Source organism: Carassius carassius, chromosome 37 (genome assembly GCF_963082965.1).
Source record: "Carassius carassius chromosome 37, fCarCar2.1, whole genome shotgun sequence".
Lineage (NCBI taxonomy): Eukaryota > Metazoa > Chordata > Actinopteri > Cypriniformes > Cyprinidae > Carassius > Carassius carassius.
In genome coordinates, this window is record NC_081791.1 from 18077499 (window position 1) to 18092165 (window position 14667).

Below are 14667 nucleotides of genomic sequence, written 5' to 3' on the forward strand. Positions count from 1 at the left end.
TATAAGTGGCACTTTGCAAATATATTTTTGTATTGTACTTTTACCTACTTTAAAAAAAAAAAATTACCTGGTACACAAAATTGACAAATCAAGCAAATTAAATAGCAAATCTGCAAAATGCACTGACACCAAAAATCATCTTCCATTCATTTCTGCAAATTTAGCTGCCCAGATAAGAAGAGCAGTATTTAATCTGCACTGCATTCAAGGGGCACAAAAGAACCGATTTGGCTTATTTCTGCTTATTTATCATTTGAAGATGTAAAATTCAATAACTGAAAAAAGTGCTATTTAAAAAATTTTAATAAATAAATAAATTAATACATAAACCTTTAAACACATGCAACTAACCAATTCCAGGAACAACATTTCTGTCAAAAAAACAGTCCAAAATGCCCAACCCTAAAATCTGATAGGCTGACAGAACCGTAGATCCAAGCAATTGACCTACTTGGCAAAAAGGACTTACTCTATAAAGTAGACCATGCCCGTCTCCGTATAGGCCATCTCCCAGTTCTTGGGCAGAGGCTCCTGGCTCTCATCACGTGGCTGTGTGTTCCAGTTGCAGAAGTCCATGCTGCTGCTGGACTGTGTGTAGCTGGGCACAGCTTTCCTCCACTCCGGTCCCTCCTTGTGTTCTGTGAGTGGAAAGAGCAGAAAGCCAGTGAGACTTTGAGAAAGAGGTGGGGAGAACACACAGGAATGGGGAGTAATACATACTTTAACTCTCTGTAGCACTGCAGAACAAACTTTCCAACCTTCTCAAGAGACGGAGAAAAACAGAGAGAGAAACAGAGAGAGAAAGGGGGCAAGCAACACGAGCCACTAGATTTGCATGCCAGTACTGATGTTCAGAGAGCCGCCTCTCAGGCAGGGCCAGAGCCAGACAACGCTTCCGTGAAGCTGATATGTGTCACATACACAAATGAGCAAGTGAGTGAGACAGACAGTCTGCTTGCACATCAGAACACAGGCAGAGATAGTGTATGAGGGGGAAAATGGAACCCTCAAATGTTCCATCCTTCAGTTTAAAGAGCCAATTGTCCTTCGGTTTACTCTAGAGCACACGTGTTCCTGTAGCTCGACTCTTATGATTAAATATGGTGCTACTGTAGTCTAGGGCTTGATTCCCAGGAAACATCACATAATGAGAAAATGAATAGGCGATATAAAATATTTGTATGTATAAATAAATATAATTTTATATCTAAACCACTGTTCAAAAGTTTAGGGTCAGTGAAATATTTTTTTTGACAGTATTCAATACTTTTATTCAACAAGGATGTATTAAATTGATCAAAAATACATTTATTAATTGGAAAAAAAAATTCACCAATTGTATGACATATATTTTACATGTAATATATATATATTATGTTTCTTCTGCTCATCAAGCCTGCATTTATTTGATCAAAAATACATATATTTATACATATATATATATATATATAAAAGCAGCTACATGAAGGATCCTATTGCAGTGAGACTTAAAATAAATGATTGAAATAATTATTTGAAGTTTTTGTCTCTCTAAATCAAAGAGACAGAAGCTATACTTGTACTCACAGTACCTATTAAACACACACAACAGCTAAATACATATAAAAAAAATAGCTGAGGGTGTTATCACAATGGCAGACAGAGGAAAGCATGCCTGTGTTTATGTCTTTTTTTGGATTTACTGGTCTGACAGAACATGTAAACAGAAGGTGAGATGATGGAAAAAGTACATGTTGTCATTAAACGGCTTGATATGCTTTTGCTGACATAGTCATGATTGAATCCCGTTCGTCGGAATGATTCGAGTCTGCCGCTGGGACGCCAACATGTGTGGCAGATGAATCAGCACTTGTTGTTCTTTTGCCATAACCATGGCGACACCATTCATGACACAGGCAGAATCAGAAGCTCCACCATTCAAAAGCAAATATCATAAGAAGCTTGTGCTTTCGTCCAAATGAAGAACGAAGCTGAACTCGATGATAAACAGAAGGGAGAATTTGGTACTTGAGTGCTCACAGGAAATAGCGTAACGGGAACAGATGAACACAATGTGCTGCAGATTGAGTGTTGAAAGTAGGACGAGATGTTGTGTTATGATGAAACCTAATGGTGAAGGTTTGCTTCCACACGCGGCTATGGAAAAACCCCTTACAATTGAGCCTCTCCACACAGTTATTTTAGTGAGAGACTATAAAGAGTGTACATTAAATAGTCTGAGGCTGTATCTATCACAACAGGCCTTAAGCATGTAAACTCAAACATTATAACTTCACAGCAAAACCAAGACTAGCCATTTTAGTAATGTGAATTTAATCAATAAAAAACCACCGACACACTTCTGGGTTGCAAAATCTTTTCAGTTTGCACTTGGCAAATTCAGTTAGATACTGTTGCCATTTGCATCTCGTCCTTACAGTTGTGCCAGAGGGTTTACAAAGCTCTATCCAATCATAATGGAGGACAGCTGTGAGACATCTTGTCCAACTAGAGACAAACACGGCCAACAAAGCCTCCCCCCAATGGATCCAGAAACCTCTTTTGGCTCTAGTGGTGAAAAGATTGGGATTTCCTCCAGTGACCCTGAAAAACAGCTCATGTTTATTGAGGTTACATAGAGCTAGAATTTAAAACTTAAAGCCCAAATAAACTCTTTTCACATTCTTAATTCTAAGTAAAAGCCAGTTTGGAGAAAACGTGTTTAAACGATCTATTCTGAAAGAGGGGAATAGCAAAAGGAAGCCAGATATTGTGGGATAGGATATCAGTTCTCATGGTGATCAATCATACTAACACAAACAGAACAGTAGTGGAAACTGCAGTGGGTTAATGTGCTGTGAATACAATCTTTTTTTTTTCTTCCCCAAGCACACTATCACTGCATGAGAATAATCTGAAGGTGTCCACTGTTCCGTATCCCATTGATTTATGGGAAAGAAAACTCGCTGTGCAGGGCGCATCAGTAAATCCTACCTACTTTCGGCACGATGCAGTTGAACCCCAACCGAGCTCCCCAGAAGTCTTCCCAAAAACCCAAACTCAAGAAAAAACACTGTTGCATGAAGTGGGTTAAAATCAAGAGCTAGAACTCTTAAAAAAAGGTATGCATTTTTAAAATTGATCTTATTTATTGTAGCTATTTCTCATGAAATATTGTGGATTTTCAGTATGCTGGAATGATATGAGGGCTGGGCTATGCATGGCCGCTCTCCGTTCCAATGAAATCACAGAATTAAATTCAAAATGTATAAATTTATACACAAACACACATTACAGTTGAAAATTTTTGGGCTGGTATGATTTTTTTTTTTATGTCTTTGAAAGAAGTCTCTTATTCTCACCAAGGATGTATTTATTTAGTCAAAATACATCCTTTAATGATGATTATTTAATTTATCCTTTAACAGATTTTAATTTAAGCATATTTATTAATTCTAATAGCAAAGTTACCTTTTCAGCAGACATTACTTTAGTCACATGATTCATCAGAAATCATTCTAATATGCTGATTTGGTGCTTAAGAAACATTTCTTAATATATCATAGTTAAAAAAAATTGTGTTGCTTAACATTTTTGGGAAAGTCTTGATGCTTTTTTCAGGATCCTCTGATGAATAGAAAGTAAAAAATAACAGCAACTGTTTAAAATATTTTTTTTGTAACAATGTACCATATAAGTATTTACTGTTACCTTTAATCAATTCAATGCATCCTTGAAGAATGGAAATATTAATTAATATTTTCGATCTGTCCCCAAACTCTGAACAGTAGTTTATCACCTCAACTTAACCTAGTTGTAATGATTTAAACTCTAATAATCATCGGTAAGAAGGAGGCGGGAACCGGCGGACAATCAAATGAAACTTTAATAATCACAAAATAAACAAAACAGCGCACCAGCCCCTCACGGACGACTGATGCGCACAAAATAAAAATCAAAACACAACTAAAAGCCCAGGCCTGGTCCTCTCTCATCCTTCACTGTCGTCGCTCCAGTTTTATATCCTTCCATCTCCTCCGTGGGCCTCAAGACCGGCGGGTCGAACAGGTGTAGTTCATCTCCAATCACTCCACCGGCCTCGCTCCCACGTCACTCGGCCCCGCCCCACTCGTCACACTAGTGTTTCATGTCAGTTTAACCTGGCAAAAGTACTTTAATTTTCATTAAGTTACGCTTAAGAAACACTAGTAGAGCTTAAAAAATTTAAATAAATCTATACATCTACAGCGAAATCAACCCAGCCCTAGGTGGGTGGTGGCAGAAGTGTACATTAGGATGGCAGTGGGTTAGCTCAAATGTAGTCATTAATGTAGAACCAAAATGACTGTAAAAGACTAATAATAAGCTTGAGGTATCTCTTTAATGAGAAGGTAGAAGACAGAGTGCAGGGGCTGGTACACAACAGTCAGATATAGGTAGCGGCCCAGCAGTTACCCTGTGGTGTGCAGAGACACTTTTATGCCTCACAGCTAACAGCAGCCTCTTTAACATGCTCATTACTTGAAGTGATACCAGCCATAAGCTCATTCATTCTGAGCTCAATATGGTCTATTTATGCCACTGGATAATCACTGAAAAAACTCTGACTGACTGTGCTTTTGGCCTACTTTAAAAGCTCAATTACTACTCAAGTTTCTGAAACAGCTTAGACAGTCTATGACTCCTGCTGCTCTTCAGTGGTTAGACTCAAAAGCATCAAAATTACATTCTGGGGTAAATAAAGATAAAAACAATGATATAAAAATGTAAAAACAAACAAGAATATGTCAAAAATGTAGTCCATACATTAAATACACTCTACTGATATGCACATCACAGTAATGTTCTTTGTTTACAAGTCTGAATCAAAGATAACAGAAGAATGACTCTTGATTCGATGAGGGAATCATCTGTAAACTCAGTAAACCCTTTAAATGATTCTGAGGTACGATTCAAATTGCTAGAGTTCTTAAGTTTGAGTTTTGTGGGTCTTTCTATCTGATTTATCAAAAAGAATTGATCCATAAGTGTCATCACTTGCAAATCAGAAAACCCTGCTCATGCTGTGGTTGAATAATGAATAAAATACAGTTTGCCTCAACATTAGGGGTTGACTGTTTTAGGGCCAATACCCATTTTTACAGATCAAGTAAATGATAATCGATATTTTGAACCAATATATATATATATCTGGTGTAAAAAAGAAAATTAATGTCAAAATTAAGAATAACAAGGGCTCTGACAAAAAATTTCTTTAAATGCTTTTTGAAAATGACTGATACCCACAACCATAAAAATGCTAAATATCAGTGCCGATAATCGGCCAGGCCAATAATCGGTTGACCCCTACTAAATGTTAAATGTAGCGGTGTTGGCGCAGTGGATAAGACACATGCCTTTGGTGTGAGAGACCACGAATCCAGTTCGAATCCACTGTGAGACACCAATGTGTCCCTGAGCAAGACACTTAACCCCTAGGCGTGCGACCTCTGACACATATAGAAATTGTAAGTCGCTTTGGATAAAAGCGTCAGCTAAATGAATAAATGTAAATGTAATGTAAATAACTGTGCAATTAATAAAAACACAATAAACTAACACTAAATCACAATATGAAATTGGACAAATTACTTATGGATCTACACAAATCACCAGAGGTGGGTAGAGTACCCAAAAACTGTACTCAAGTAAAAGTAAAAGTACTAGTCTTGAATAGTTACTTGAGTAAGAGTAAAAGAGTATCGGATAAAAAATCTACTCAAGTAGTTAGTTACTAGTTACTTTGGGTCATATATACTGAGCCTATTTTTATTTAGATATATTAGGTATGAATGTACATATTTCATCAGCCTTTACTCCAATTTATGTAATTTATTATAAAACCCTGTCTGTTTACTTAAGTAACGGATATAGGTGTCATGCCATAACATATTTTTAATACGACTGACTTTATATTAAATGTGAATTTAACATTGAAAGTTAATGTGATATAAATATTGCTACTAATCTTTCATTGTTCAGAAAGAGAGCAAATAACATTTACATTATTAAAGATCATTTTCACTGACAGTCTAGATTTCAATCACTCTCAGAAACTCCCATTAAAATCACTGAAACTGTTAACACTGTGAAATCAATATCTTAATTAAAGATTCATACACACATCTGCACTTTGTTGTTTCTGACGAGAGAATTCGCCAGAAAGAGGTATTCAGTCAGTGAGCGAGTGAGGGAAGCACCGGCATTTTAGCGATGACTCATCTGAACGCCTCTGATTGGCCAATGCTTTAATAAGCTCAAAAGAATCTGGTGTGATTGGTTATAATGCGCAGTGCTGTAAAAACGCGTCTGTCTCTGGCTCAGCGCCAGCAAGCAATCACAGATCTGAATTTAGCAGCTGATGATATGACTTGCTGAACGTACTCGCACCGGTGTGATTGTATTAAAATTAATAAAATCTTAATCGGCTATTTTTTGTCTTTTGGAAGCTGCATTCAACTTGACTCCCCTCTGTAAGCCACACACGTACAACAAACTAATGTCACAGTGGTATCGTGTACTGTAATGTAGCCCAAGTTATTACCTGTTAAACAGTAGACAGCACACGCGGTGTTCATCTAATAAGGATCTCCATCGCAAGCAAATAATAGCCTTTGCAGATTTGCTTTCAATTCAGTGCAGTTCCATATCCCCGTTTTCAATGCTGCTGCTGTTAAACGTTACAACTCCGAGTGAACCACTTCAGATGCTCAGCGCGTGCGGCAGGGAACTGAACGACTCATTCAAACTGATTCATGAACCAATTCACTCGTTTGCCAATTGGTTTGATCAAGCCTTTGAACAGAGTTGACTCAAAAGAATGAATCATTCACGAATGGGCATCGCTCATTGCCCAGAGAAAAGTGGATGGCGCGTTTGGAATAAACTGAAGCATTTATAACATTTATTGCATTAAGATAAAGTAACGAGAGGAGCGTCGCCCACAGTAACGAAGTAAAAGTACAATTTTTTCCCCCAAAATTTACTCAAGTAAGAGTATAAAGTACCCATCTTTAAATATACTCCGAAAAGTATTAGTTACCCCAAAAAATTACTCAAGTAAATGTAACGAAGTAAATGTAACTCGTTACTACCCACCTCTGCAAATTACCAATCGCAATTAGATTTTAAATTGCTATCAATTTTTGTGGATATCAGCTCTATGAAACAACTACATTATAGCTTCTTAAGGGCAGGCTTTACTGACCAGCTAGAGGATAATCGACTTACTGCATGACAGGAAGCAGCATATGTGGAAACCAATACACAAGTCACACTATCCTTTAACATCACAGGTAAGTATTATAAGTATTATACCCTCTTTATATAACTGACTGCACATCCGAGGACCCCTCCTATAAAGCTCTTCATATTGCTCTCACAGGGAACACAATCAAATCTGCCCATTACAACTTAAGCTCTACTGATAGCATCTGTACCCTCCTGTCAATTATCACAAAGTAAAGTTGCAGAGTTTGCAAAAATGAATTAAAAACACATTTACAGTAATACACTTACAATGAAAGCCTAGCAGGCAAACAGCCAATACAGTGAATCACACGGTTGGAGAAACTTTGAAACTAGCAAGCCAAACTATAAGCAAGTCATAATTTTAAGTATTTAAACCACACTTAAAATATTCTTTTGGAAAAAGTAGTTAGCTACACATATAAAAATACATACAACCTTAAATACATAAATATACAAATAGATACATTTATTTTGTATATTTTTTTATACACAAATATAAAAAATATTAAATATATAAATATTCATATAAAAAAAATATATACTAATGGTAATTAGCTAAGCAGTAATTAGTGTCTTTGCAAATTTATATCCAATCTTTTAACTGTGCTGAATTGCATTTGTACAATATAGATTTTTAAAAATTATTTTCCATACGTTTACTAGACCAAATATGCAGTACATAATAATTCTGCACCAACATACATTACTTTCAGAACCTGTATCAACTCACTCACTCAGTCAATCAATGCATGTATTCCCAGTCTCACCTGTGAGCCCATTGACCATGGGTGGCCTCTCATCCTCCTCCTCTTCCTCAGGAGCTGCACTGTCCTTTCTATCCATTTTGCTGACAGACGTGGTGCGTTTGCGCTGGACCTCTGCATCAAACTCCTCGTCAAACAGAACCTGGTCCACCAGGTCAGGCTGCACTGGGCTGGGCTCTGCAGGAGGCTTTGGAGTGCCATAGTAATTACCTACGAAAAAACAAAGATACAGTAAAAAGGAAAATCAATCTTTTAAATTCTGCAAAGTTTTTTTTTTTGTTTTAGAAAATGCATTTGAATTGAATCTCTTCTTTTTTTTGACGAGATATTAATCAGTAATCCCAATTTTATAACTTGCAATTGTCTGAAGTCAGAAAATCAAAATTATATACATATATACATCTTTTTTTATTCTACTACCGAAACAGACAAACAGAATTGTGAGCTATAAACTAAAAATTGATAGGTGTAAACTTATGTCATAAAATGTCATAATTGCAAGTTGTTATCTTAATTCTGTATAGCAGTTACATCTCATGGGGAAAAAAGTCTGAATTATTTTTCCTTGATGGAAACTGACTTCCATATTAAGTGGATATGTACCTCTGGTAACTCTGTTGTTATAAAATCAATGAAATCAAAAATATATGTTAAATATATGATAAAAACAAAGCCGGACTAGAAAAAGTTTTAAAAGATTGAAGTTTGAAAGTGTTCAGCTTGAAGTAGTTCGAAGTTTAAAATAGTTTTAAAGATTAAAGTTTGAATGTTTTGAAGGTAATACTAGAAACATACTAGCTAATTTGAGTCTATTAGAAAAACAGATAGATAGATCTAAGTAAACTTATTTCAGTTTTAGTCTCCAATAGCGCTGTGTTTTCGAGGCTTGGCTGGTCGCTGATCTTGCAGAACAGAAACTGTAACGACATTGACCCCACAATATATCCTACTGCCTGACGCTTTTCAGTAAGGCTTTAAGTCTTGTTTGTTGATTGTCGACACTGCAGCTTGGTTCCCCGCAGCGCTCCTCTGGAGCAGCACTCTAGCACTTTATTGTTATTTATTGGCAACAGTCCTCCACCAGAGATTAAGACTAGCTGTATGGCAGCTTCTACTTCCTAGAGAGGCAGGAGGTCTATCTTATAAGCTTTACTGTCCTGTCTCATCTGGATAAACTTCTTGGGGTGAGAATGGTATCAGTACAGCGTATGGTCAACTGCACTTGCTGGCCTACTTTGTCAATGTTTTGTTGCAAAACTAAAATGGAGGACAGGACCTTAAAGAACATTATTGATTCATGTCACATTTGAGATTTGGGAAGACATGACAAGAGTCGGCTATCACGATCTACTCCATCTTACAAGTGCCGTCACATTATAGACAAGTAGGACATGAAATTGAAGAAGAGAGTTATTGCTTTAAATGAAGCGTGGATCAGTTTTACTGCTTGAAATAGTAATGAACTTGAAATGAAAACAGTGACAGGCACTTTTTCTTTGAAATAATAAAATGATACCCCTACATAACATCACTTGCTGACTGCAACCTTAAACGCTGCACTCTAAAGCCTTCATTAAGCTTATTTCCACTATAGTCTGACATGTTGCATCATTAGTTTTCACTATGTGGAACACAAAATAAATATGGTTTAAAAAATCTCCCCACACAGAGTTTGCTTTAATGTATTCCTAAAAGAAACTGGTAAGTTGAATTAATTACATTTTTATTGTGTTAATATTTTACTTACAGCTGTGAGTGCTGTGCCTAAAAGTGAATTTGTTTATGCAGACCTATTAATTACAGTCTTAACTTTAAAGTGATGATAAGAGAATGGGAGACTTCATATTAAATGATGCAGTTGACAAATACATATTTACATACAGTGGGGGTTTGAACGTCCAAAAATTAGGGTACTTTTATTCCCCCCCCCCCCCCCCCCCAACTTGTTTCTTTTTAAATAATGTTAAAAAGTACATTGATCAGTAATTAATAATATTAATAATTTTGATTTTTTTTTGAAAGAAATACTTTTATTCATCAAGAATGCATTAAATCAAAAGTGACAAAGCATTTATTTTAGCTACAAAACATTTTCAATTTTTTTCCCCCACATTTGTTTCACGTAAATACTGTTCTGAATTTCGAGTCATCGAATCCTGAAAAAAGTTTGATAAATTTAATGTGTTCTTACTAAGCATTAAAAAATATGTGAAGCAGCACAACTATTTTCAACTTTGTTTAATAATAAAAAATGGATCAAGACACTGAGGACTGGAGTAATAATGCTGAAAATTCAGCTTTGTCATCACAGAAATAAATGTTTTTTTTAAATATATTAAAAACAGGCTTTTTAAATATCTTTATTTCACAGCTGTTTTGTAGTATTGATCAAATGTATGCAGCCTTAGTGATACTGTGTGTGTGTGTATATATATATATATATATATATGTATATATGTATATGTATATATGTATATGTATATATGTATATATATGTATATATATATATATGTATATATATATATATATATATATATATATATATATTTATATATTAAAACCCCTAGAAGTTCTTGTTTATTTCAAGTTTAAATTAGACTCTTGAATCACAGATCTTCAATATGGGCTTAGACTTTTGGACTCTGTATCTAATGTAAATATGTTATTGTTGTAGTCTGCAACACAATAACTATGCTCCAATCACTTGTTGTGGACTTCACGTGGCTGCACAGCAGATGGACAGTGCTTTAACAGAAGTGTGCACTGTCAACAGCTGCTATCATCTCCATCAACAGGCACTAGGCCATGCATGAAATAAACCTGCTTACTCTAAAGGGTTCTGCTGAGTGTCCTCTTCAGATTTCATAAATGCATAGAAATCTACATGACTGGAATAACTGAAGTGTCCAAAATGGCAAAGGGCTTTAGAGAACACAGTTATGCAGTGGTAAGTAGAAATAAAATTATCTATTATGTAACATAACATGCATGGTAGACGCTCTATACAAGCGCATCCCAGCAGTCCATGGGATGAGTATTAAGTTACACAGTCTGTAATGTAGGCTCCCTCTGCAGTTTTAATGGTTGTGTACAGTGTCTGTTGTAACTTACCATAAACGGCTAGCTGTGAATTTGATTTAAGATATACAGTAAATTCCCCCTTTGACATATCAACTAATAGTTTATGGAAAAGTTTTAGGCTTGCAAACCAAGGTAAGATATGTTACCAACAATTCTACTGAATCTACAGCACAAAACAGACCAGTGCTGTCAGATGACTGAACGAATGACTCTTATGAGTCAGTTATTTATAGTGAATCAAAACATACAGGAACCAGTATGTTCCCTTTACTGAACAAGTGAATCTTCTGAGCCAATTTTTTATGATAAATACAAAAACATATGGTGATTAGCATGCAGTACTACTCTTACAATTTCCTCCAAGATGTGGTAAAAATAGTAAGAATATGATGTTCTATGCTATTACTATTTCTAAATTCCTCCGTGTTTGCTTGAACTATTTTGACCAATGTTTGAAACTTTTTGCTAGCACTTCTTGCGTTTTTGCCTCAAGATGAATGAGTTGCTTCGGAAAAAGTCTGACAAGGAAGAGAAAGAATTGTTGAATAAAGTACCAATTGCTGTTTTCTTTGTGCACAAAAAGTATTCTCATAGTTTTATGATATTACGGTTGAACCACATGTCACATGGACTATATGTCCTTACAACCTTTCTGGGCCTTGAAAGTGGTAGTTACGTTGCTATCTATACAGGGTCAGAAAGCTCTCGGATTTCTTCAAAAATATCTTAATTTGTGTTCCGAAGGTTTTACGGGTTTGACATTAGGGCGAGTAAATAACAACAGAATTTTAATTTTTGGGTGAACTATCCCTTTAAGAGCTGAATAACCTTGCTTTAACATTTTCGCCCTGCAATTCCTCCTAATTCAGTAAGGCACTGTAAGACATGTTTTTCAGGAAATGTCTTGATTATACCTGCGCACGCAGCACAGTAGAAAAGTGTGATCAAATCATGGCCATAATCATGCCATGTCACAGCCTCTAGGGTCCCCTGTCAAACAGTGGGCAGAGCATGATGGATCGCTCATAAACAGCACACTGCGTCATCCTTGATTAACTGCCATAAAAAAAACACAGCAAGAAGGAGGGAGGGTCGTCCACTGGGGTCTGAGATGATATTTCTTAGCATTAATCTCCGGGAGATGGCTAGGCGCTGTCAGAGGAATGGCGATGATTTGAAACCATCTTCCTTTCACCATTGAACACTGAATGGCATTCAGGAGGAAAGAGAGACGGGCTGATAGCAGGTAGTTATTTAACATTTGAGTGTTTCATGTCAAATAAATAACACCATGCCTGCTCCTGCATCCCCAATGAATTCACCCATGACGATCAACGAGTGATACAAATACAGACTCGCTACTGAAATCTTCCCTGAATGATGTTTACTCTCTCTCTCTCACACACACACACACACACACACACACACACACACACACACACACACACACACACACTAGCACATATAGCCTCACACCCTTAAACCTAAATTAAATGCAAGTTGACTCATCTATAACCTTTACCCACTCGGGCCAAGTTGCAGTGCAATTTAAACATCATTGCACCAAAAATACAAATCAAAACCTGCAGTTTAGTCAGCATCTGCTAAGCTTTGCACAGAATCTTAAACAGTTTAGTACAGTGGTGCCCAAATTCAGTCCTGGAGGGCCAGTGTCCTGCAGAGTTTAGCTCCAACCCCAGTTGAACACACCTGGAGCAGCTAATCAAGCTTTTACTTGGCATACTAGAAACATCCCAGCAAATGTGTGTTGCAAGTTGGAGCTAACTCTGCAGGACACCGGCCATCCAGGACCGAGTTTGGGCACCCCTGGTTTAGTTTCTTTTTTTTTTTTTACTATAACTGGTGAAAAAGTGTGCACTAAATCAAGAACCCCCAAATATGAACTTGATGCATTGGTTTGTAGTCAACATAAAATTTTACAATGTAATAAGCTGAAGGAAAAGTTTGTCTCACTTGGGACAAGCACTTCAAAGCCTTGAGTTTCTTCGTGTGGGACAGTGGGACACAGCCTGCCGAAGTATGGACAGATGGAAAACTGCATCGCCCATCACCTTTTGGATCCTATTGTGGGATGTTGGGGATATTGTTGTGGGCAGTGGGGATGTTGCTGCTAAATGCTCTTGATTCTTTATCTACACAAACAGAAGAGGGCTCTTGCTCTCGTTCAGAGATGAGAAGGGCTCTCAAGCAATTCTGAGGACATCACTAATGATAAAACTCATCCTTAGGAGTGATCAAAATCAGTGGTGCTCAACCAGAGGGCATTAGCAAACTTCCAAAGGGGACTTGAAATTATTTTAAATGACACAAAACAACCATTAAAATAAGCCAAAACTGTAACTCTTTACTATAAGGCTCCATTTGTTAGCATTAACATAAACTTACACTAAAAATACTTTCCAAGGCATTCAGTTAAAGTTAAATTCAACATTTTCCCATACAGTATTGAAATCAATAGTACCTGTTATTATTTTATGGATACATATGCAATTTTCTAGTAATGCCAAATAATTATTATAGTAATATTATAGTAAATCATGAACAACTGGAGATTTCTAGAGCCTTAGAGTCAAAAAGGTTGAGAACCACTGATCTATATGATCCCTCCAGGAACATGTCAGAGAGAAAGGGTGATTGCCATAACTGTCGTCATCGCTCACTTCTCATGGAATTGTGGGTGGATGTGTTCTGGTTTATAAACATTGTCTACCTGTGTCCCTCTAAGGTGGCCGTCCTTCAATATTCGACACTAAAGCAATCATTAGAAAAGCAAGGACACATGTAGGAGATTTCAAATGCAAGTTCTCATTATTTTTAATCTGTTGTAAGACGACGACCAGTGAAGCATTCAAACAGGACACTGAGAGTTTACTCCATAAAACTCAAGCATAACCAGTTACCATTGATTACATCATGCTCCGGGCATGTTGAAAAACCGGTCAATTATTTCCTTGGCCTGAAAACAGCAAAACTCAACACATAAAATCGCTCTCTATTGCATACAGACAGCATTATATTTAGCTTGAGAGTTTGTTATTCAGCATGGCCTTGAATTTATACAGGTGTAGAAAACTTATGAATGGTGAATGCTATTGGAATGGACATAAAGCCTGAAAATGGACTTCCTGTCTTCCTATCCACATTCCCAGGACAAACCAGTACAAAACCAGGACAGAATCTCATCCTTTGCTTTTAAGGAGATTGAGTTGAACACACTGAAATCTGCTCATCTAAACCAACAGCTGACAATAACAGAACAGGAATGTGCCCACAAAAACATGTTTTCACAGGAGAATAGAGACCATCACAAACAAGTTCATATATTAGTTTAGGTATGTTTATGGTCAAAGTCAAGTTAATCACTATAAGGGGTGTTTCTTTAAAAAATAATAGCTTTTTTAAACCAAGGCTGCATATATTTGATCAAAATACAGTAAAAAATAATAATACTGTGAAATATTACTGTAAATTATTATTATTATTTTTAAATAAAATAATGTAATTTATTCCTGTGATGGCATAGCTGAATTTT

General features: G+C 36.4%; 1 protein-coding gene across 3 annotated transcripts in view; it reads right to left on the reverse strand.

The window, feature by feature from the left end:
* Positions 1–14667, reverse strand: part of magi3a (membrane associated guanylate kinase, WW and PDZ domain containing 3a) — a 144895-nt gene that overhangs the window by 36550 nt on the left and 93678 nt on the right. For all 3 annotated transcript variants that reach the window (XM_059527902.1, XM_059527903.1, XM_059527904.1), the window contains 2 exons: positions 8037–8243; positions 470–638 (listed from right to left, as the gene is read on the reverse strand). In XM_059527902.1, the coding sequence (XP_059383885.1) occupies positions 470–638; positions 8037–8243 (376 nt within the window). The remainder of the gene's footprint in view (positions 1–469; positions 639–8036; positions 8244–14667) is intronic.